Source organism: Notechis scutatus, chromosome 1, assembly GCF_049901735.1.
Source record: "Notechis scutatus isolate UNSWTSFEM ecotype Mainland chromosome 1, rNotScu1.2, whole genome shotgun sequence".
NCBI classification, from domain to species: domain Eukaryota; kingdom Metazoa; phylum Chordata; class Lepidosauria; order Squamata; family Elapidae; genus Notechis; species Notechis scutatus.
Window position 1 is genome coordinate 223,877,843 of NC_142009.1, and position 24,762 is coordinate 223,902,604.

A 24,762-nucleotide genomic window follows, 5' to 3' on the forward strand; every position below is an offset into this window, starting at 1 on the left:
AGACGTGGAGGTACCTTCCTTCGGCAACCCTGGCAAATGCGTGGGTCCTTGTTTCACCGGCCTTGCTACCCCTCTACTTTTCACGCGCTCTTGGTCTGCGACTTCTCGACTTCGCCCTTCCCCCTCAGGAGAGGAAGATGCGGTGTCGCGCCTCCGGAGGAAGAAAGGAGACCAAACGCTCGAACCCGGAAAGAGGTTTTCCGTCGAGAAACTTTCGCTTTGCCGGTGGAGATCGGGAGGTCGCAGAGGAACCGCAGGGCCAAGAGCCGGAGGGGCGGACATGGCGGTGAGTCTCGCAGCTGCAGGCACTTTGCATCTGATCGGAGAACGGGCGGAAAGAGACAGTCCGTTGTCTCCTGATCGCGCCCCCAAATCCAACAGTCTCTTGATCCAGCTATCTCTCGATCGCGCCCCAAAATCCGGCGACCATCGCTCAACCCGCAGCACCCGCAGGATGTCGAGAAGCTCTTCTCGGTTCCCACGCCTCTAATTTGACCTGTCCGACCGGCAAACGAGCTGGCCGGACTTGCGATGAAACTGACCAACACCATCTTCCAGCCAGCCCGTTCACCCCATCCGGCCTTGGATTTCCATTAAGTATCTCAAAGTGCAGGAAGGTTCCCACATGATGAAGTACTTTCCTTCACCAGAATTGGTGTACAAATCACTCTCAGAAAAAAAAAAAAGAGGAAATAGAATATATCATCCCCCACACACATATCTGGAGGGGAAGGGGCTCCTTTTCATTCTTCCCTTTACCTGCAAAGCAGCTTTTTAAGGAGTAGTTAATAGTTGCACTTCATTCAGAAACCAGCCTTCCCAATAACACTACCCAGCAGCCTAGTAGTTCCAGAGTATAATCTGATTCTGAAAGATCTGGCAATCAGAGAAGTACTTGGCTTTTGTTTTTGCCCCCGTTTCCCTTTTTTCTCCAAATTGCAAACTGCCCACCAAATCACAATGCAGAAAATAGCAAAGAGAGTCCAAGTGATTGCAGCCGCTCTTCCTGTTGCCCCAACAAGATCTGAATCTAAAAGGGTTAGATCAGGTCTAACCTTAGTGCTCCCTTTTCTGGAATCCATGGAGATTCTAACATCACATTTTCCCTTTAGGGAAGGAGTGACTTCCAGTGGAAAGAGGAAACTACTCTTGTCTGGCTGTCCAGAGGTCAGCTGTCAGAGCTGGTTTTTCCAGTCCTCAGCTAGGATCCAGCCTCTCGAATCAGGTATGTGCGGCCTGGGCTACTCGGAAATTGGGGGCAAAGGCCAGGTTACAAAAGTAGCTAGAAAATATCCGGGAGTAGGGTGCGGGGAAGCATTAAGGCAAAAAGGTTGTTAGAAAGCTGAAAGGAAATGAAGTTTGATTTTTATGATGCTTGTTTCTGTTTTCTAGTGCAATCTTTATCCAAATTAGGAAGGGTTTTGTGTGTGTGTGTGTGTGTGTGTGTGTGTGTGTGTATTTGTGTGTCCCGCCCCGCCCTTCATTCCTTTCAGAAGAACAGATCAGGATGGAAAATAGGGTGGAGAAGAAAGGAATATATGAAGGCAGGAATAGAAATATGGTTGGGACAGAAACTCAGACTGAAAAGCCCTTTGAAGTTGAGGGTAAATAATGAGAAACTAACTGAGGAAGTATTACTTCCTCCTGAGTTCACATCAGTTGGGACAGAAAGGAGCTGCCTAACAGGTGGAAGAAAAATACGTCATTTCCAAGGCTATCATATTTACCTCTTTGAAAATTATTAGAGTAACAGGAAAGGCTTGGACTCTTAGGAATTCAAAGTCTCCTTCAATTGAGTCCTAAACTCAAGTAAAACAAGAAGGATTAGACCTGATTGGGACTTGTGGGAATCTTCTAAGAAACACTAGGTGGGTGGACTAGATTGAGAAGTTGAAAAATCTTCCCAGAAGAAAATACAGTATTAGCAAACCATGTCCGCACTGCTTCCAAGAAAACTGCTTAGATCTATCTGAGAAATCCCCAGGAGCTAAACTCATTCTAAGGGAGACTCACCTTCCACTGTCCAGCAATCACTACCAGGAGGAAAGGTGATGACAGAAATTCTTCTTGTGAGCTAGGAAGAAAGGACAGATAGCTCCATGTTTTCAGAAGACAGCTGCTCCTAACTAATGTTGGCCATGTGAGATTAGTTAGTTCCTTGTATGTTTTAGGGAAGAAATTATTGCTCAGAGTTTTCAGCACTTTCTGGGTGGAAAAATGGGTAGGATTAGTAATAACTGAATATCAATAATCTGCAAACTATTATGAGCACGCAGAGAAAGATTCAAGTACCTTCTCTTAATATAGAATTTTATATATATTGTGCATTACATTCAACCTATTTTTATACTGATATTCTTAAAATGAGTGTTGTGCATATCTGTGCAGCCAACAAGATATGAAACTCCCAGAATAAAGGATCCTTAACAGTAAATATTTAAATAACAATACACATTTAAATAATTTGCATTGGTTTGTGACACCAGAATCTGCTTTCTTGAAATATCCTTACTGTTCTTGCTGACTGTAGACCCAGCATGGAATTTCCTTAACTAATAGCTGTTTCCTTTGAAGGATTGGTAATATGGAATTATGGCTGCTGACAGAGAGATACTTCATGCGATTAAGGATTTAAAGAGTAAGTACATACGGCTGCTCGCTTCACTGTAGGCATTACTAAAATGATGGGCATTATCTGGCTTCTGCCTGGACGTTGGGCATATTTCTCACATACCTCTTGGAATGATATTATTTTGTATTATATTATGTTTGATACCTGGTGTCTGAACAAAGCACAATTGATGGCTGGGGAATAGGCAGTTTCTGCTGACCTTCCCCTTAGAAGAATCATTTAGAACTTAGCCAGAATTAGAAAGAGTGACCAGATAGCCTGTTAAAATTAAAAAAAAAAATTAGTTTTGCTCTCTGGGAGATTAACATAATCTCTGGGCAAATCTCCAGCTAGAAAGAACTAGCCAGAAAACCTAAGATAAGTGCTTATCATGCCACAGGCTAGAAAAGAAACCACTCAGAATGGGATAATTAATCCAGTGCAGAGGTGGTATTCAGCAGGTTCTGACCAGTTTTGGAGAACCAGTAGTGGAAATTTGGAGTAATTCAGAGAACCGGCAAATGCCACTTCTGATTGGCCCCTCCCCCATCTCTTCTCTGCCTCCCAAGTCCCAGCTGATTGGCTGGGTCTTCTCCCTGCACCGGAGAACAGAGCTGGAAAGCTGGCTAGTGGAGTGGGGAGGGAGTGGGGATTTTGCAGTAACCTTCCCCCAAGAGTGGGGTGGGAATGGAGATTTTCAGTATCCTTCCCCTGCCACACCCACAGAACCGGTAGTAAAAAAAATTGAATCGCACCACTGATCCAGTGGAATCATGTGTGCACATCTGAATTTAGCAGGAGCTTATACTGGCCTCAGTTATGCTTCTGTGGCAAACCTCATGAATCCTCACTGTGTTTATTTCGAATTCTCCACCACAACATGCCTTCCTGCAATTTGAAAGTTGTCCGTAAGAATAAAAGGCAGATTATTTGAAGCCTTACTCACTGCATCTACAGTATCTAGCAGGGATGCCCATAAACTGAATAATTATTCTGATGCTTCCTTGATACTCTTATACCGGACTTTATACAAAGGAAGTTATGTGTATTGACCTTAACGCTATCTGTGTTGACATTGTTGTGACGATGACACTGTCATATATAGGCCTCGAATGGATTGCCATCAGAGATGGGATCACTGGGTAAGATCCTAACCCAGACGTGAATGGGTTCTTGATCAAACAGTTAACAGGGCTGGAGTAATAAAATTAAACTCAGAGTAGACTTGGGTTGTCAGAAGTTCAGCAATAAAAAGTACAGATCCTCCCAGTCAATTTATCCTGTATGGAGGCAGTGGTACACCTGAAAGTTGAGCTTTCTGGCTAAAGGTATAAATAGTAAAACAATAAGTAGGGCATCCCATCATTTAACATATTTTACTCTGTGAGTCAACCTGCCATTGATTGATTGATTGGTTGCCTCTCTGCGCAGAACAGATCACACTTTTTAAAAAAATCTGTTTCTTTGCAAGAAGGGAGGTCATGGCATAAATCACCTTGCTGAATGAGCTTTTCTTTTATGCTCTTTCTATCATATTCTTTTCTGTACATGAGATCCGTGTGCAGCCTTTAAAATGTTTTCATGGGAGACGGCCTCTTTTTTTTTCTTTTTTCTTTTGCTAGACTATCAAGTCCCTCTATATTCCCAGATCTATTTCCTCCTTATTCCTTGTTCTGGTATTTTGGCTAGGTTGTAATGGGTACATTTGGCACACTCTCTTCACCTGATTTTAACTTGAGGAGGAGAAATGCTACAGCAGGACTCAGGTGTTTTATAAATTTCTTCTCCCCCCATTAGATACACTGGGTGATTTGAACCAAAACTACCGGGAGCGGGGTCTCCCTGTGACAGATGGCAGCCAGGAACTGCAACCCTTCTGTGCCCAACTGGAATTTCTACTGCAGGTATGCGACTCAATAGTCAATTTTAGGACTTTGCTTGACAACAGGACTCTTGGGCTCTTGGAGGTGTTAGCAGGGGTGGCTGCAGTTTCAGAAACCCCCTGCTAGGACTTAGTTCAGATTGCTGGCAATGTGGTCTGCTTCTCTTGAAGCAGCAAAAGAGTAGACAAGGAGGAGAAAGAGTGTGTGTGTGAGAGAGAGAAAGAGAGGCAGGAAGGGAGAGAGGGCTGTCCTAGCTAATTTCTGCTCATTGCATGTATTGGTAGCCACCACTAGCAAAAATCCTCATAGATAACCCCAAAGAAATACTGTATAGCCCCCAACTAAAGAATGGTTTTCTACTCCTGGATTATAGAGTGCATCACAAGAAATACAATTTAAATTGGTTCTTGCTCCTAATGTTGCAACATGATGCACTCCCAGCTTTTGAAGTAGCTCCTTCCTCCTTAGGCAAAGTCTCATCTCTGTGCTGCCTGCCCCAAAAGAACTTTACTTTCCCCCAGCATTCCTATTTGAATCTCCAGTATGTTTATAGTATTCCCTAAAAACATGCTCATCTAGAAAATATGTAACCTCCTAGACTTCAATTCTATCACCAGTCAGCTTATAATCAGCTACTGCATCATTAATGAGAACGTCAATGAAGAACATATAAACATTAATACTATTATCTTCCTTCCTCCATATTCTAGTATGATTTGAAAGAGAAGAAAAATCTCTTTGGACAGAAAAAAGATTATTGGGATTTTCTGAGCCGAAACCTCACCCAGCTAAATAGCAAGCCACATGCAGGGGTTCAACATGTCACTTCCTTGGACAAAGTAAGATTAGCTTATTTTTATGTGAGTTTATTGTGGAACGTGGTGCAGTGTGGATTGGTGAGAACAAATCAACGATGCTGCATCTCTCTTTGCCAGAGGAAAACACAGAGGAGGTATGGGAAGTTCTCCACATCTGGAATGTTCCAGATGTTGATGAGTTACCATTTCTCATATCTTAAACTTGAAGGCTAATGATCAAGGATCATTTACCACTGCTAGCTGGGCTATTGTGAGTAGTACGGTAATTCAGAAACATCTATGAGTCATCCAATGGTGGCTTAAACAACCCACCATTCAAGAAGCAAGACCTTAAGATGATAGTCACGAAGATGACGGTAAATGCTGTTATGTTTCTACAGTTCTATTCCAACCTGGTACCTTCCAGATATGATGTGTTACAAATCCATCATGTTGGATGAGGTTTTCTGGGAACTGTAGTCCAATTCATCTATCTAGAGGTTGTTGGGTTTGGAAAGATTGAGGTAATTAATTCTTTCATTTTTGAACATTTTTAGAAGTGCATATAACTGCATATCATAAGAAACTAAACAATTTGCAAAAGGAAATGTAGTTACTATAGCAATCTGGTTAGTCAAAACTATTTGCCAAAAATACATTCCAAGATTAGCTCTTCACATTTATCTCTTTCTATAGCTCCACATTTAAAAGCTTTTAAAGATCTACCCAGATACACAGTGTTCTTTTTATTTTTAATGTCTGGGACCAAGATAATCTTATGACAATTTCCTTAATTTGAACAAAGCTGCATTTCAGCCTTTCATGTCAAGAGCATTCTGTTACAGATCACGTGTACATAAAAAACCCAAACTGCTATGGTTTGTTCCAATCATAATTTCTTGAACAACCCCTTTAATTTGCTTTACGAATAATTCTGAGTCACAAACTAAAATTTATAAAACTGAAACAATTGGGTTTGCACACTGTGATAAACAAAACTGAATATGCTACATTATTTCTTAGGTCAGTGTATAGTTATGGGATTTGTTGAATGGAATTATTGACTAGTACTACATCCCTTGTTGGCAACCTGCATATGTCCAGGAGTTCATACTGTATTTCTTCCAAAAACATTCTTTCCCAGTGAAATAATGAGATGTTCTAGAATTGTGCTCTGCATTTTAAATAGGAATTAGTCTTTGTGTTTGACAAACGGAAGCCAATAAGAAATGGAAATAATGTTCCTATGGTAATATCCATAACATATAGAAATACTTCTAAGACCCATGGTATCTAGTATTTTTAAAGTACCTTTTTCACTTTAATTTCTTCCTTTAAAGAAGAAAATGTTTGAAATTTTGGCATCAAACAATTATAATGCACATAGGTTGTGATTAGTGCGAGTTTGATTAATGTAATATTCTATTTAGTGCACAATGCAATTTGATACCAGGTCATGCTTAATGTGACCCAAAATTCATTTATTGCAAGGATTGCTTCTCCTCAGTTAAGACTAATTTCTGTGTTGTTGCGGTTGGGATTTTAGATATTGTTAATCTTTGTGGCTGCAAAATGGAATAAGGAATTATTTCACATCTGTCTTTCCTTTATTAACATCTTTTAAGCTTAGTCTATCCATAGAAGCAGACATTGTCACTGATATTCTGGTCCTTCTTTCGAAAATCTCCTATAATATTTCAAATATTATAATGTTCTGTGTCATTTTGTAAATCCCAAATTTTATCAACACCAAAGACAGTTTTCTTTTTGCCTTGCATCTTTAGTCCCCTCTAGTGTTCAATTTAAATCATAAGGTCTCTAATTTCTTAGAGTAGACAACATAATTCTGGTTTCCACAAAAAAAGCTGTTTATTTCATGTAGTTGGTCCCAACATTTTATAGTAAAAGTTTAAATATTCCAAATTTCTCTAGACCCTTAGTTCATTTATAACAATTTTGGTTCCAAATCTTATTTAATATTTTGCCATTTATTTCAAATTCTTTAAGTTCTTAAACACATAGTAAAATTTTCTTGTGTATGGAAAGGAAGATAAACTTACCAGGTGCCTTTTCAAATTTGTCATCCTAAAGATCTCTATGGCTTTAAGATAGTTAGATAAGCAATTCCCAAAACAGTTAGAAGCAAGATTAGTAAATTTAATTTTCTTTAAAAGGCTCTGTCATGGTTGTGAGTTTGATAATTAAACCCTTTATCTCCTGGCATTCAAACCAATGGGGGCAGCCATCTGTAGCACATGTGGGTCCCATCTCCTTATCCTTGAAAAAAATGTTCATGGCCTATCTTTAGCAAGCTGGAACCAATTGCCATTTTTTCCCACAGAAATATCACTTTGAATAGTGCACCCTCAAATAATGTGACCCCTTTGTGAGTTTCATTATCAATACTAATCGAGACCTAAGTGTAATTGGAGTAACCTCTTACGGGCACATACAGTTGGGTTGCAACCCTTTGAAGTGGTGTTTTTTTTTCCTTGATAAGAAATGTGAACATAGATTATTCCAGGAGTGCATATAAAGGAGACACGGCTTTCCCTGACAAACTTGCCATTGTTTGATTACATTTCTTTCTTTATACAAGTGGTCCTCACTTAACAACCACAAATTAGAACCAGCACCTTTATTACTAAGGGATGCAGGCATTAAATCCAACGTCATGTGAGCACAACTTGCAATTTCCTGCCAGATTCCCCTTTGATTTTGTTTGTCAGAAGCCGGCATGGTTATCACATGACAGCAAGAACACTCTGACCATCGTAAAGTTGAGGACTGATCATAAATTTTAGTGCCATTTTAAATTCAAATGGTCACTAAAAGGGCAGTCATTATCTAAGGACTATCTATATATGTGTTGTATGTATATATACCCAAATATGTGTGTGCACGCACACATACGCATACACACACGACACACGTACCTACAAAAATACATATACACTATACTGTTTAGAACCTGTCAGTCATGGTTCTATAGCAAGATAGCGTAGTTCCAAAGGAAATTTGGTGATAGTTCATTCTTTATTCAGACTCTGGTGAAGAACATCAATACAGGTTGATTTGCACCAAGACTAGGATATTGGCACAATGGATCATTATAAAGGTGGTGCAGTGGTTAGAATGCAGTACTGCAGGCTACTTCTGCTGACTGCCAGCTGACTGCAATTTGTCAGGTCGAATCTCACCAGGCTCAAGGTTGATTCATCCGTCTATCCTTCCGAGGTGGGTAAAATGAAGACCCAAATTGTTGGGGGCAATAAACAGACTCTGTAAACAGCTTAGAGAAGGCTGTAAAGCACCGTGAAGCGGTATATAAGTCTAAGTGCTATTGCTATTGCAGTGGAAACAAATGGGAAAAACAAATTACAGGGAGCTAGAAGAAGATGTAAACCAAGTTGGATAGCCTAGATGAGTATATAAATAAATAACTTCAGTAAATAGGGAAAATTAAGGGAGTTCTTTACTACTTTGCTCTTTTGTTGGAACATACATTTATTTCTTTGATAGCTGAAAACCGCTCTGGGGAAAGGCCGTGCTTTCATCCGCTACTGCCTGGTCCATCAAGAGTTAGCTGAGACCTTGCAGCTCTGCTTCATGGAACCAGAAGTCACCAGGTAAGAACCTTTCCTTGCAAGTATTCGGCACCGGTTTGGAAACAGCTTGATCTCTGTATTGCACCACATCAGCCGTTTTGGGAGAGTTAGGATGATTTGTTTCTGGTTCAGGTACAAAGCAGGGAAAGCTATTGTAAAATTCAGCCATCTGTGTGCTTCCACATTGATGAGAGCTCTCCAGATTGCTGATTTTTAAGACTTTTGTAAGAAAATGCCAATGCAGATATTTTACAAGGCTTGTCACAAATCCCCTTCTATACAATTTTTAAAAATTGAAAGGTGTAAAGTTGACAAGATTTAATAAAGGCTTCTTATTTGTTTTCCGCTCTTGTTTTCTTCCATTTGGTGTGGAGTGCGGGTGATGAGATTTTTGTTGTTGCAGAGAGTGTGGTAGCTCAGGGCACTGATACTCACCCCTTCGTCTCAGCATTTCAAGTTAATTCAAATAGAGTTAGAGTCCAAATTGCTTCTGAGGTTTTGTGGGATGAAAAGCATGACAGAGTGGAAATGCTCCTGGAGCAGGTGTGTCAAACTGGCCCGGGGGCCAGATCCGGCCCATGGAGTACTTAGATCTGGCCCATAGGGGAGCCCTGGAAATAGCAAAGGGTCAGCCCCCAGTGCCTCCCGAGCTCCGTTTTTGTTGGCAGAGGGTTGCAGGAGGCTGTCCCAGCCGAAAACAGAGCTCGGGAGCCCATTTTCTCTGGCAGAGTGCCTGGGACATAGGCGCCTCCAATATGAGCGATGTCAAGCTGGCTACGCCTACCCTGGACACACCCACTACGGCCCCTGGGGTCAAATACAACCCTGATGCGGCCCTCATTGAAATTGAGTTTGATAGCCCTCTGAGACATAGATCTCTAGAGAATTCCCTAGCTAACTTCACAGGGTAAACTTTTTTTAAAGCTAAGAGGTGAGATCAGAACAAAGAAACAGCTAGTGCCAAGATAACAATTACTTTTTAATTAAATGAATCATACTTGAATGCTATTATTTAAATACAATCAAGAATGAATGAATGAATGAATGAATGAATGAATGAATGAATGAATGAATGAATGAATGAATGTAGTTTTTAGATACTCTGAGAATCTCACTAAAGATTTTAGGGCACTTTTTGCCCTGGACCTTTAAGCCCAATTTAGAAGGGCAATTCTTGGTTGGCAGAGTTAAGGGGGTGGTAGATGTATGTTAACGGTAGTATTTCTCTTGTGGTTCTCAAGGTTCTTGATATATAGGTGGTCCCCCACCTTCTAAGACAGTTACATTTGTTTGGCTCTGATCCATGATGGGAATGGAATGGAGGTAACACAAGCGACTGGGAATTAGCATGCTCTGTGGTTTGTTCTTTGCAGTGAATGGTACTATGCACGAAGCCCCTTCTTGGACGAAAAGCTACGGACAGACATTCTGAGTTCCCTCTATGAGTTGGATGGCATTGCCTTCCACCTGGCCCTCCGCAGAGAAGATTTGGATGCCACATGGCCCACAGTCTCAGAGTGAGTAACAAGATGCAAGCCTTCCCAAACGTGTGGAACTAGAGATTCACATATTGCCACCTCACACTGATAGTTCTGAATAAGGCATCTTGGAGCAATATAAGGAAACAGTTCTGTGGCTTATTGTTTAGGTACCTACATATTATGGAATGCATATTCCTCCAATCTTCAAAATGCTGCCATAAGAGGCATATATTTCCAGCTGCACTAGAAATTATAATCAGGCTTTAGCTATTGTGTTATTTATTTACAATATGCTTCTCTAGTATTATAAAATATATGTTCATCTTTTCTTTCCTCCTTCATCATCGTTCTCCACATCTTTACAAGATTAGTTGTTCTCCGTATTCAAATTCATGTACTTTTTCTGCTGGTGAACTCTCAGGCTCTGTGAAATTTGCACAAACTCTTACGTGTCCTTGTGGACTGTTTGCAGTCCCTTTATGCAATGGTTTACAATGCTCCTTTCTACCCTGCTCACAGATTTAAGCCGTGTCATAATCTGTAATGCTCTCTTCAGGGTAGTGGTTAAGAATCTATGGCTGCTAAATAAGATAGATTTCCAGCAGCCATGATAGGAAACACCAGAAGTTGCAGTTTAGCAATTTCTGGAGGATCACAAATTCAAAATGACTTCAAGTTGTGTATCTTGAGAGATCTCCTCCAGAAATGTTATGAAACATCACAAATAGGAGATTAGATGCAGAAGTCAGCAGTTTTCCTCCTTGATCTATTATTGTTATTTTTCCTAGAGTTTTGCCACAATATTCCACCAGAGCTTTAAAGTATACCCATTCAGAGGATGGATTGTCTAAGGTACACAATTTATTTATTTAATCTTTCTTTTATCATGGGCTTCAAGTGTAACCAATGACCAATCCTCACCTGCTTACCTTCAGTAAGCAGCTTTATAGTATGTAAGGCCATATCAGTTTTTCCTCTGCTTCTTTTATACATGGATTTATTTTTTTCCTGCCAGAAGACACCAGCAATGGTTTGGATTCTTGGTTCATCCCAAGATTTTTGTCATACTATTAAAACAAATAAACTTAGAACTTTCTGCATAACTCTCCACAAAACTGATTATGGACTCAAGGACAAAAAAATCATAAATTGCTTTATAAACCTTCTGGTTGAGATGCTACCTATTCATTTTCACAATAGATATATGCATATTGTACATCATATTCAAACTTTTTGCAGGAACAGGCTTCAAAAAATTGAAATTAGATCACTTCTTCCGTTTCCCATAAATAAACTTACAGCCATTTTCCCCCAATCTGGTGTCCTGCAGAAATGTTTGGAACAATTCCCACAATTCCAGACAATCCTTTTTCTTATGTGAATATAAAGGCAAACATTTATAAAAAAGTTACAAATTAAATTTTATAATTAAGGGAAGAAATAATTGAGATATTATGGCTTCTGTACTTATCTCTCCTAGCCATTTTCTTTCCCATTCCATTTTTGCAACACCAGCTTTGCAGAGAGAATGGTCAAGCACGGTGAGAATACAGGTAGTCCTCCACTTATAACCACAATTGAGCCCAAAATGTAGGTTGCTAAGTGAGAAATTTGTTAAATGAGTTTTGCCCCATTTTACAACTTTTCTTGCCATAGTTGTTAAGTGAATTGCAGTTGTTAAGTTAGTAGCCTGATTGTTAAGTGAATCTGACTTCCCCATTGACTTTGCTTGTCAGAAGGTTGCAAAAGTTGATCACATGACCCTGGGACACTGCAACCGTCATAAATATGAACCAGTTGCCAAGCACCTGAATTTTGATCTTCATGTAGGATGCTACAATGGTTGTAAGTGTGACAAAGCAGTCATAAGTCACTTTTTTTCAATGCCTTTGTAACTTTGAACGGTCACTAAACAAACTGTTGTAAGTCGAGGACTACCTGTACTTGCAAATTGCTCTGCAAATGCTGTGCACTTCTTTACAGCAATTCTTAACCAAGAAAGCAGACAGACAGCCAATAGAGCAAAATTGTCATAGAGTCTGAGTAGACGGGTTTATTGCAAGTAAAAATGGGATAGGTTGCAAAATCTTGGCTGTGTGTACTTGGCCCTCATGTGTATGTTACTCATTGTATTTGATCCTCTTTCTTACTTGGTCTTGGTTTATTGGGGAATATGGTAATTGTTTACTATTTTTATTAATTTATTAAACACATTTATATGGCTGCCAGAATCGCACATGGTGACTCCAGGCAGCTTACACTACAAAATATGCCCATCTGTTCTTGATCTGCAGTATTTTGGAAACATCCCTTTTTTATTCCCAGGCTAAGAGAATTCCATCAGACTTTATTTCTGAATCTGCACATTGTTTTGGTGACCGTAACTTGAAAACTTTTAGTATTTCTATCAGGGTAGTATCATCTTGTACCAAATATTTATTTGTTTATCCTAGGTTGGAAACTCAAACCAAGAACCTGGGCTTCAACAAGGAAGCACCTCCGTACACAGGAGCATGCTCAGAACGATGGATGTTCCTGATTCAAGGGAAGATGATAAGTTGAGGGTTGGGCCGGAACAGCCATTGGAGAAATGGATTGGAGTCTGGCGAAGCAGAAAGAACAGCCTCATGCAGATGGGTTCCCTTCTGAAACTGAATCCCTTTATGGAAAGGTATGTCCAGAGTCCACCTTCAGGCAAAGAGCAGAAGAGGGCTGATGGTGAATTGCAGGTCCATTTGGAAAAAGAGCAGCCAGGCAACGGGTCTTCTTTCCCAGGATTATGTTATCCTCAACCCAAACACTGCCTCTGTAGGAAGGTAGATGGGATAACGGAAGGGGACAGCTTGCAGAAGCAAGAGTGCTTGAGGACATTGATAGGAGAGATGAGCATTCTGCAGCAAAAGCTGGCCTTGCAACAAGAGGAAAACGCATCTCTAAAGCAAACTCTTTCTAAAGAGAACCACTCTCTAAAAGAAGAGCTGACAAAGTATGAGGAACAACAGAAACAGAAAATGGGGGAGCAGGAAAAACAGCAGCAGGAATTGGCCAAGGTAGTAAAAGCACTCAGAGAAGCAGAATGTAAGGTTGCCAGTTTGACTGGGGAATGCCAAGAGGCCTGGGCCAAGAAGGACGGTGCTGAGAAGGCTCTCAAAGAGGCAGAACAGAGACTGAGTATTCAGGAGGCAGAGAGGAGAAATCATCTGGCACATATGGAGGCCCAAGATTTGAGGCAACAGCAATTGATTTCTCAATGTCGGGGACTGCAGGAGAAATTAAAAGTCTCTGAGAAGAGCCTGGAGAGGTGGGAAGAACATGTGGCAGCCATGAAGAGCCAACGTGGCCAACTGGAAACAGTCAAGGAGCTGACAGAAGAGAAATGTTGCATGGCGATGGAAAGAGAAGACTATTCAACCCTACAGGAAATAGACCCGCTTAAGGAGAAACTAGAGAGGAGTTTGGCTGAAATAAAGAATTTAGAAAAGGAGAAGGAGACTCTTATGGAAACGTTTGTGTCTCAGGAACACAGTCTGGTGCTTTCCAAGCTTGAAATAAAAGACCTTCAGAAAGAGCTGCTGGTATGTCAAGAGCAACTTGTCACCCTTCAAGTGTCTCTGGAGAAGCAGGAAAAAGCCCTGAGGGACCATGAGAAAGCAGCCCTGAGTTTGCAAAGAGAGCTGAATGACCAATCTGCCTCCCTCAAGGAAAGCTTGGAGAAAAACACAACCCTGGAAGCCCAGTTAGAGGAAATGGCCAGCAAAAAGTTCCAGCTGGAAGCAGAAACTCTTGAGGATCAGAGGAGATGGGAAAGAACTTTGCAGACGCTCACAGGCCAGCTAAATACTTTTGGAAAAGAAGTAATCCAGCTTCAAGAGGATAAGCAACAGCTCCAAGCCACTCTGCAACAAGCCCTTGGAGAAAGAGAAGTCTTGGTAAAACAGGCAGAAAGTACTACCGCCAGTCTGAAAGGGCAGACTCAGGAGATGGCATGGCTTCGAAGCGAGCTGGAGACATTGAAGGCCACCAGCCAAACTCTACAGAAAACCCAACAGGAGAAAAGTGAGAGCATCGCTTCCATCCTAAGAGAGGAGTGCCAGAAGCTGAAAAATCAAGTAGAGCAGCTGCGGCTGGAGAAAATGCAAACCACCAACATAGCAAAACAACTGAGTGAGGAACTGGAGCAATGCTGGAAGTGGCCCACAGAAGATGCTCTGCAGATAGCACCAGTTTCTTCTATCACAATGACACACCTAGCACGTGAGAGCGAAAGCAAGGAAGCCAGGGCTCCAGTCAAGGAAAGAGCCATTGCCACAGAGGGAATAGCGAGATCACCTTTGACAACGAAAGAGATTCAGACCGAGGTGCTTCAGGATTTGGAAGGATCTGTGAAGATGGGTGACAGTGCCGCACAGAGAATTGAAGTGCATGAGAAGGTGGGTGCCTATTGTTCTATGACAGCTAAGGAATAGGGTACCAATAACAACCCTGAGGATGGTTCCACATATATATATTATTGATATTTATCTTTTTAAATAAGATAGTACCCACAGCAAGCCTTATACTAAAATACTATAAGGTACTGACATGTCTTTACTAAAGGATTCCTAGATGTCATGCATTGCTAAGGATATCAACTGTTAGATATCACTAGGATTACTTAGAGAATGAAAACGCAGCTCAGTGGGGGGATGTTTATATGTTTATTTCTAGAAAATTAAAAGGATTTTTTTGCTTGTTTTCTGGTAAATTAGCTCCTTTTGGTTTGCACAGAGGTCACAGACTTTACCAGAATGGAAGAGTTTTAGGAGAGTTTTGCTGTAAAGCTAATGTAAGACGAAGCTGACTTGGAGATGGGGGAAACAGCCACCGTTCTCTGCATTTGGGTGGAATGAAAGTCAGCATGTAGCAATTCCATGATTGAAGGATTTGAGGGTTCAAAAATCAAGTCTTAATTGGCAAAAAGACTTGAGCTACTTGTACTGCTTGAACTGACGTCTTGACGATAATTATTCCCGGGAGATGGGTGTATATGCTCTCTGCCCGATAGTCACTGATCTTCTGCCTGTGCTTTCTTGTCATCCTTGACTTCCCAGAGTCTAGCTGGCCATTTGGATAAAATGACAGAAGATGTCCGGCAAGCAAAAAAACTGTTGATAGCCAAGGATAAAACAATAGGACATCTTATGGAGCAGCTGAATCGGTGAGGGCATGAACCCATTATATTTAAAGCTATATTTAGGGAATTAAATCTAGTAACAGATACATATGTCTTGCAATTCAGAGCTCAAGGTTCACAAACCATGGCATCTTCAAGTGATGCTTGGAGAAAACGACTTTGTCTAAAATATCAGAGGTGTATTACTAGTCCTGCAAACACTTCCCAGGGGCTGAAGATCAAAAGATATGACTTGGTGTGAGGAACTCCCTTATATTCATTTTGAAACATAAAGCGCGGGGAGCTTTCTCACCGATCAAGTACTTCTCATTGTCATCCCGCTTATATTTTGCAAAAGAAATTTAAAACCTCTATGTTGATGTTTTGTGAGGTTATCTGATAATACATTTCATTTGCTTTAAATAGTAAGGACACAAACACAAGTTCTGGTATAATGAACCTGAAACCATGAGGCACAATTTCATTGGACGGTGGGCTGCTACCAGTGAAAAGAAGGCCACCTGCAATGATCAATGTAGACTAAATTAAATGGCTATGTCTTGCTGTTTGATTCTGGTAATGGAGTGAGATCACAGAGATCACAAAATAGGCAATCAGCAGCCTAAAACACTAGACTAGATTCTAAACCAAGGGTCTTCAAAGTTGGCAAGTTTAAGACTTGTGGACTTCAACTCCCAGGATTCCCAAGATGACATGACTGGAGGAGGAATTCTGGGAGTTGAAGTCCACAAGTCTTAAAGCTGTCATGTTTGAAGACCCCTGTTCTAAACCAAGGCTTAAACTGCTCTAGAGGCATTTCTTCCTGCTTCTAAACTAGAGCAGGGGAACCTATTTAATGCATCAAATATTATTGAACTACAAGCTCTGTTTGCTGCCCAATATGTCTAATAATGAGAGGTGCTGGGAGCTACCACCTTGGCTAGATATCACTAGGATTACCTATGGAATGAATATTGGGATCAGTGGGGGATGCTGTATAGAAGATCCATAGGTTTCCTCTCTTCACTGGAAAGAGATCCAAAGCACTTTTTGGGGGGAAGGAACCGTGAAGCATTCCACAGCTCTGATATTCAGACCCTGAGTTACACCAGCCTTTCTTTTCCTGCTTAGCTCGCAGCAAGAAAAGGAACAATTACAACTTTTGCTGGAGAAAAACTGCCAGGAATCGAAAGAGAAGGAAAAATTGAAGGAGGAACTGTCGGAACAAGGAATGCTCATCAGAAATATGAAAAGCAAACTTTTGGAATTACTGCAGTGAGTAAAGGGAGCCCAACAGGAATAGATAATGGTTTTCTTCCGTGTTGCTTTTAGCTTTGGAAATTATACTTGGGGAGGGAAGTATACTATATATGTTACAGGCCAGGAAAGCTCAAATGTTGTCCATGGACACTTCTTCAGTGTATCTGAGGTAATCAATGAAACTCTAAAAGTAGGTAGGTCTTCTTTTATAATTGGCTTCACAAGAAGGTTCCAAGGAGATTCCTTTAGTTTTTAGCTAATTCTGTTTAAATAAGCTTGCTACCAAGTCTTCCTCTAACCAAGGGGTTAGAAGATGGCACCAAGGGTCAATTTTCTCCAGTTGTCCTGAAGCTCCCCCCCTCCCATTTTTTTTAAATCTCTAAGTATGATCAGACACATGATCAGCTTTACTATTTGCATTAAGAAAACAATATACAGGAAGTACTAACCCAGTACAAGAAAAACATTTAAATAATATTAAACAATTGAATTCAGTGGAACGACTCTGCCTGTGTGCTGAGAGGCTTGCTCAGAGACAAAAGAAGGCATATACCTTAAAGATGCATATATCTCAAAAGTACAGAGCATATTGAAACAAACTAAATGTATCCCTTCCCTAATAAAAATGACCACAGAAAATAGGTTCTCCACCAAAGTCTCGTATAACAGATCCCTTCACTCTCTTCTCTGTCTACTGGATCTCATCTTTCTATCTGGCTTCTCAGAATCCAGCCTACTTTTCCTCCTCTCTATTCTTTTACCTCAGTTAAATGCAAGCTGCATGCAGTGGAATCCATTTAGGCAAAGTGATTTCTCTCTCTTACTTCTTACTCTTAAGTTGTCTCTCTCTCTCTCCTTTAACTCAAAAGTGTTACTGCATTAAGCCTCCTCCTATTAGCTGACTATTTCCTTTCCTTTTTCCTAGCCACACTTCCAAGCTGAGTTTCTTCAGCTCTTCTCCTTTCCTCCCCTGTGCCCATGTTCTGCATGCATCTGTACAAGTCTGTTTTGCATCCACAGTTCCACAATGTTTACATTTCCTCACTCATTGAAATTTTAGTTTCCTGCCTTTTTAATTATTTGGGATAGAATTCCTGTTTTCTAGAGGCCTCTAAGTCTAATTTCCTTACTTACTCTCCATTGCCCAACAAGCAGTAGGTGATTTCTTATTTCATTTACTGTTATAAGTATATTCATATACTCTATAGCACATTTCTCAACTTTGGAAACCTGTGGACTTTATCTCCCAGAATTCTATAGCATGCCACATTCGCTGAAGAATTCTAGAAATTGAAGTCCACGGTTGCCAAGGTTGACAAACATTGCCCTATAGATCTTGTAGCCTGACTTGTTCCTCTTACAGACCTGTGCAATCAGATTCTTAGCACCCAATTTAACTTACTTCTACAGGCAAACCTCCTGCCATTTTGCAACATATCTTAACTCCTTATTTCTCTACTCCACTGTAATCAACAGTTGCAGATGTCTGACAAAAAAACACTTTAAGAAAGATGTCTACATGGGCAAATCTAGTGAGTAATGCTAGGGAAAGCAATTCACTTTGGTTTTTTAAATTGGGTTTATCCTTTTTGTGTTCAGTATTTTCATACTGCCTTATTTCCAAGTATGTCATGAACCTTTATTTCCTTAGTGTCAAATTTAAATTTTTCCTGTCCATTGTCTATTGATGAACCCGTACACTATACTTTTACCCTAAAGTTAGAGTTTTAAAAAACCTGATGGAAACCAGTAAAAACAGCATATGGAGCCCATTTAGATCTTGTGGCATGTTTTTCCATCATATACTATAGTACAAGGCCATTATCCACAACAAAGCAGATGGCCTACTTCTTTGTCTCTGACAGGATATTTTTCACATTCAGATAATGAGTGTCATTGTTTCCATTACAAATGCCTGACATTGATTATAACTGATTATATGCCATCAGATTGGCATTGAGTTTTATAATCACACAGATAGATTTTTCTCTGTGACAATCTGCCCCTAAACTGATCCTTCAAGCTTTCTAATGATGTATCTGTTGCCTCTGTAACTGAGTCCAGCTACCTTGTAGTTGGCTATCCTTTTTTTCCCTCTGTTCTTTCCCAGCACTATCACAGAGGTAGGCCTTCACAGTACCTGGCATTGGTTTTATAAATAGCAATTCAGATCTCAATTAGATGATAATTAGCCAGATCATCTTTGCTACTACTGTGTTCTTGAAGATGAGAAAAATGATAGTCGATTATTAGGAATCTGAGCTAATTCAAAAAGTGGGGGAACATGAAGGTAAAATTGGCACCCTCTAAACAGAATTCTTTTTAATCAGCTCTGGGGAATAGATTTACCTCATGGTGCCTTTTAGATTTTGGCTGGTTAAACTATTTGTGTATCTCTGAACCAAGTTAGGAGGAGATGATAAGGGGAAGATGATCAGTACCCACTTAAAAAGAGAAGGGACAGAGAGATGTTCTCCTTTAGTAAAGTTCATGACAGTGTGACTCACTGATACCTCTGGAAAGTAGCATTCATTTTGAAAGACTGCAGACTATGTTCTCACTGTGACTGCTCTCCAGAAGGTAGCAGAGTCATTTGATCTTGTAGCTGCTGTTAATTACTTCCAAGCAGTTTTTATGGTAATTTTCTTTTTGGCCTGCTAAGAGAGATTGTATTGCCTTTCGTGTTAGTCTCTCTGAAATAGGAAGTCCATGAGAAAACTCTCTTGTGAAGCTGGAGATACAGCAATCAGTGCTCTCCGAGCACAGATACATTCATAGTGCAACCTGTGTTTTGACCTGTGAAGATCAAATTGATGTCATTTTGTACTGACCGAGGACAATATTCACTGACAGGTCTGCTGTATTGTATGAAGCCATTTTCAACCAGGTGCTCTGTAATAATGAATGACCAATTTTGCCAAACTAGTTCAGATTTCAAGGTCCCAGCTGGTGACATATTCATTGTCCCTGAGTTACCTTATGCAATTTGATATGTTGTTGATGGAGTATTAACAGAGATAAAAGGGAGGGGAAGAAAGAGATATTATTAGTTTGATAATTATGCAAGCTTCCTAGCTAATCACCGGGGAAAGCGTGAACCAAAAACTGGATCAATGCATATAATTTGACTAGATCCTCATTATTTAATCTAAGAAAACTTTGAAAGTTGGGTATGTTTAGTCTACAACTGGTTACGTAATGATAAATATTTGAAAAGCTGTCAAATAGGTAATAAAGCAATTTTTTTCTGTTGCTCCAGAAGGAAATAAGCAGTCCCAAAAAATGAGATTGTCAGCAAAGGGTTTTGACTAAATGATAGAGGTTTTTCAACAGTACAAACAGCTGGACAATGGAGCATATTTCCTCAGAAGATGGAAGATAATGGTTAAGAAAAAAACCACAAAAATACTTATCTGTATGTCATATATAGAACAATTCCAAAAACCTTGGTTATATTGCTTGAAAGTCTTCCTCATTGTCCCTTTGTCCAAAAAAAAACACTAATTCAAATGTTGACAGACAACACGTTTCAAAATGCCATCATTGCAAATTAAGTGTGCATTCCTTATTCTAGCATTGAATGGTAGTTCTTTTAGTCAGCCCTCGTATCCAAAATATCTACAGCTCATGATAGATTCCATCTACCAAGACCAAACCATTTGAACTGCACTTCCAACAGGAGGATTATTGTAGCTGATCTTTGTTAAACATTTTCTGAGACATTCAAATACACACAAAGCAAACCTTTTGTTATAGCCAGTCATTTTAAGGTTATAAAAAACAAATTTGCTGCTGTATAAAATTACCTTCCTTTGGTTTACCATAACAGGATATTCAGGTTTCTTATGCCAGAGGTCATGTAAATCAATTTCATCAAGTTCCTCTAAAAAGGAAAGTAAATTCCTCTAAAACCTCCAACCGCTGAGGTATTTCATAAACAGCAATAGCATGTGAACTAAATGAGCCAAATACAAATGTCCAAGTGGAACAAACTGCCAATAAGTATTTTGAAGTAAAATGAAAGTATTTGTTGCATGTATTTTAGGGAGAAGGATGCTTTGTGGCAGAAGACGGAAGGTATCACGTTGCCAGTTGTGAACGTTGCTCCTCAGAATACAGGGTTGTGCTCTCAGTGCAAAAAAGAGTTCAAGCTTATGTCACGCCGGTACCAGTGCAGGTGATTTACACCTATTTCTAATTTTGATTTATAAAGACTGCCCAGTTCAGTTCTGATTATTGGTGGCGTTAACCCAGATACAATACCTACAAATGACTATAGAGTAAATATAACGTGGGAACAAGCATACCATGACCAAAAGAGATCCTGAGCACTAAGTGGGCACATCACAACCTGTCCCAGAACTTAAGGGGGGAAAAAACCCACAGGTTTTCAGAGAAAGAGTCCTTCTCCACTGGACTGACAGGCCCAATAAATGTGACTTGGCTATTGCAGCTGGTCAATGCTTGCGAAGTATATCCTAAAACTGCCAGGTCTTAGTAGAGAGTGCATCTTTTTCTCCTTTGGCAGGACTCGTTGGGGGGGGGGGGCTTGGGTTTTGTCCCATGGTTTCTTGGTTGTCAGATTTGCACAATACAGTTTACCAGGGGAAAGTATCTTTCCTCAGAATTACCCAGTATATTTTGGGATTAATATTGCTCCTCTCCTGCTTTGCTACTATTAGGTTTGCAATAAAACATTTCAAGGGCATCAATTTAGGGAAGGTCACTAATGAGTTACGGCACTTGGAGGTGGAGAAATGACAGACAAGGACAGTGCACTAGGGAGAGTATTAATGTAACTTTCTCTGGCGCTGTGCTCCTGATCCAGTTTAGGTAGTGAGGGAAAGAATATTGGTCTGAATTTACTTGGTAAAAAAGAAGGAAACTCTGCTATAGAGTCTCCGGCTCTGATTTACTTTGCTCAGCCACCCCTTCCTTAGGTATCTATGGAGATTCTCAGTCATCCAGGTCATGGTTGTCCCACCATCCAGTCAAAGCTGAAGAAGCTTCTTGGATGAGAAGAGAAACATCTTCAAACAAAAGCCAGAAAGTCCAGTTGCCTCTTGGGAAAAAAAAAAAAAGCACCTTTGGGACTTCATTAGGTACTTTTAAAGTTCAAGAGGTTAGCCATTCTTTTCCAGGAAACGGCAGAAAAAGGAAGTCCAAACTCTGGATATGATGTTGTCATTTTCAGAAGCAGAGAAAACAAGTGTGATGAAAAATATCTCATGAGATAAAAACAGAGAGGGTTAACCTTTAAACAGCTGGGCTTTATCGTACCACAATATTGTTTACATACCACACCTTTTGCAGAGGTTCACAGAAACTTGGGGCAGCTGTGATGCCATCAAATTTATTTATCATGGGCCCATAGACATTTCCATTTGTGATGTACTTTTAAAATACACTTTACTGTTCCTTTGGCAGCTGTGCTAATCAGCCCAGGTCCAGATGTGTTAATAGCTCTCCGATAGTAAACCTGTGTTTGGATAGTTCAAATAAAAGATTTGCTCATTGTTTGGCTACTATAAAAGTATAAATTTTGTATCAAGGATCACCAGGTAAAGGATAAAAGAGGAAAGTGCTGGTATAATACAGCTTCTGCACAAATCTCATGCTTACAGTATGGTATCCAGTTCTGTTCTCTGCATCTCCAAAGGGTGCGATGTCACTTTGGAGAAGATGCAACTAAGAGTCAACTAAAAAGAAGAGGTTAGAGTTACTCACCTGTGAAAGAAGGTTACATGATATAGAGATGTGAAATGGCATCATAGTAGACATTTGTCCCCTCTCATAATACTAAGTCCTATAATTACTCAGTTAAAATGATTGACACAAGATTTAGGAAATGGGAAAGGAACACTTTTTTCATATACCAGTTAAACTGTGAATTTTCCTATCAGCAGTTGTGATGTGCATGGGTTACAATAGTTTTAAAAGAGATAAAGTAGTAAGATAGGTTTCTCAATAGCTTGTGGTTATAATAGTTCTACTTTATGCTTTGATTATTGATAGTAGGATGTCAGTTATTGGGAACACAAACTTGGCTGGAATACTGGACTAAACTTTGCATGATCTAGCAGGACTCTTCAGTGTTTATATATTTGATATTTATGGAGGTCCATGCTTTTTGAGGTAAGCTAAGGCAATCAATTGTATTAGTCTTTTCTTGGTTATGGCCTGATTCCCAGGAAGATAGAATAGAATAGAATAAGAGAGTTGGAAGGGATCTTGGAGGTCTTCTAGTCCAACCCCCTGCTCAGGCAGGAAAATACCATTTCAGAGAAATGGTTGTTCAATCTTTTTTAAAAAACTTCCAATGTTGGAAATTTGACAACTTCTGGAGGCAAGTCGTTTCACTGGTTAATTGTTCTAACTGACAGAAAATTTCTTCTTAGTTCTCGGTTGCTTCTTCCCTTGATTAGTTTCCATCCATTGCTTCTTGTCCTGCCCTCAGGTGCTCTGGAGAATAGCTTGGCTCCCTCTTCTTTGGCAGTTAATGGCTGCCTTCTGCTTTGGTGTATATTGTAAACCAAAAAAACAAGATTAAATTGTGCTTCTCATTGCTATTGGGTGAGTTAGAATAATTAGGTAGCATTACGGATGAAGCTGAACGTTCAGCCATGATTGTATAATTCCCTTCAGATTAGACAGAAATGGGCTGGGAATCAGGTCACTAAATTTGTCTTTCTCTTCCACTCCCATAGGTGGTGCCAGAGCACCGTGTGTCATGCTTGTTCAGTGAGTGGTGGACACAAGGAGCGCTACTGCATAGCTTGCTACCAGAAGAGAAATGGTCAGAGCACATGATCCTTGCTCTCATCGAGTCATCCTATACGACCCAGCCTCATTGCAAGCTCAGTTACCTGCCTGTGGGCTGGCTATGAGTGGATTTGAGATATCAGAGCCAGAAGAATAAAAACAAAGGGACTCTTGTGGTGATCTGCCTAGCTCTGTTCAGATTGAGACTGAACAAAAAACACTGAAGTTGTATGGAGCATTCCCTATGTTTTAAAATGATGCAACACTATAAATTGTTTGCTTTAATTGGTGTTCCAATGAGATACAAAGCCAACCTGCCTTCAGCCCTTGGAGCAATATATATTCCTCCAAACAGCCCATATAAGCAATAAAATGCAAACCATTTGGAAACCACAAGGCATTTGATCTGGACTAAGTAATGGAGAGAGATGTTGGCCAGTATGTAATTGATTCAGTCACTTGGAGAGATGCAATAGAGGTATGGAGGAGACTAGGTTAATTTCTTCCAGTATAGAATCAGCACTCTGCATATGTAGAAAGAAAAAAGGGAATGTGGAAGGGAATGATCTCATGGTAAACACTCTATCCTCACTTTAAAACAGTGATGCTAAGGTAAAAAAAGACAGAAGAGAGAATACTAGTGAATGTTTTAGCCACTGCAGAATTTCTTCCAATCCCCACTTTTTGCTCTGCCCCATTCAGGGACCACTCAAATGATGCTGACATACACTTCCAACCTTCCCAAGTTATCCTCTGTCATCTATTATTCCGGAACAAATCTGTTCAAGAGAAAGCATCCAGGTTCTCAGCCCATGAAAATGTTTTGCTTCCGTCTCCAATATTTGGTGCTTTTAAGATTAGCTGTGTTACAAATCCCATGGTCTTCATCAGCAAGAACAGGGGTGGGATTCTACTGGTTCTGTCCACCTCTGTAGAACCGGTAGCTCTGAAGAGCAGCAGACAAAGAACCGGTTCTATGTCTGCTGATTTTCCCATGATAGCATAATGAACATGTCATTTTTATTTTCATATAATTATACCTATGCAGTGATAAAAAGGCAGTAATAAGCAACAACAAATTGCACAGGTAGCCCACACACACACATAAAATTGCACTAAAGAACATGAACATTTAATTGGACATTAAATCACTGGGAAAAAATCTTTTAGATTCAAAAGATGTTTTTGTACAGTAGAACCAAGTCCCA

General features: G+C 40.1%; 1 protein-coding gene across 4 annotated transcripts; it reads left to right on the plus strand.

The window, feature by feature from the left end:
* Positions 1-24,393, plus strand: RUFY4 (RUN and FYVE domain containing 4). 4 transcript variants are annotated; one of them, XM_026665516.2, is made up of 13 exons: positions 1-286; positions 1,113-1,225; positions 2,575-2,638; positions 4,409-4,515; positions 5,205-5,333; positions 8,814-8,920; positions 10,273-10,416; positions 11,169-11,232; positions 12,834-14,810; positions 15,471-15,577; positions 16,664-16,807; positions 20,838-20,969; positions 23,500-24,393. In XM_026665516.2, exons 3-13 carry the CDS (start codon positions 2,593-2,595, stop codon positions 23,600-23,602), a joined length of 3,060 nt encoding a protein of 1,019 aa, XP_026521301.2. In that variant the 5' UTR covers positions 1-286; positions 1,113-1,225; positions 2,575-2,592; the 3' UTR covers positions 23,603-24,393. The 4 variants fall into 4 exon arrangements, with proteins under 4 accessions (XP_026521301.2, XP_087806485.1, XP_087806486.1 ...); XM_087950359.1 differs by lacking the exon at positions 15,471-15,577 and having other exon boundaries at positions 145-286; positions 23,500-23,826; XM_087950358.1 differs by lacking the exon at positions 1,113-1,225 and having other exon boundaries at positions 166-286.
* The last annotated feature ends 369 nt before the right edge of the window (positions 24,394-24,762 follow it).

Coding starts and splice junctions, on each gene's coding strand:
- RUFY4 (XM_026665516.2), top strand. CDS start 2,593: ATGGCTGCTGACAGAGAGATACTTCATGCGATTAAGGATTTAAAGA. Junction 2,639..4,408: donor TGCGATTAAGGATTTAAAGA/GTAAGTACATAC, acceptor TCCCCCCATTAG/ATACACTGGGTGATTTGAAC. Junction 11,233..12,833: donor CAGAGGATGGATTGTCTAAG/GTACACAATTTA, acceptor TGTTTATCCTAG/GTTGGAAACTCAAACCAAGA.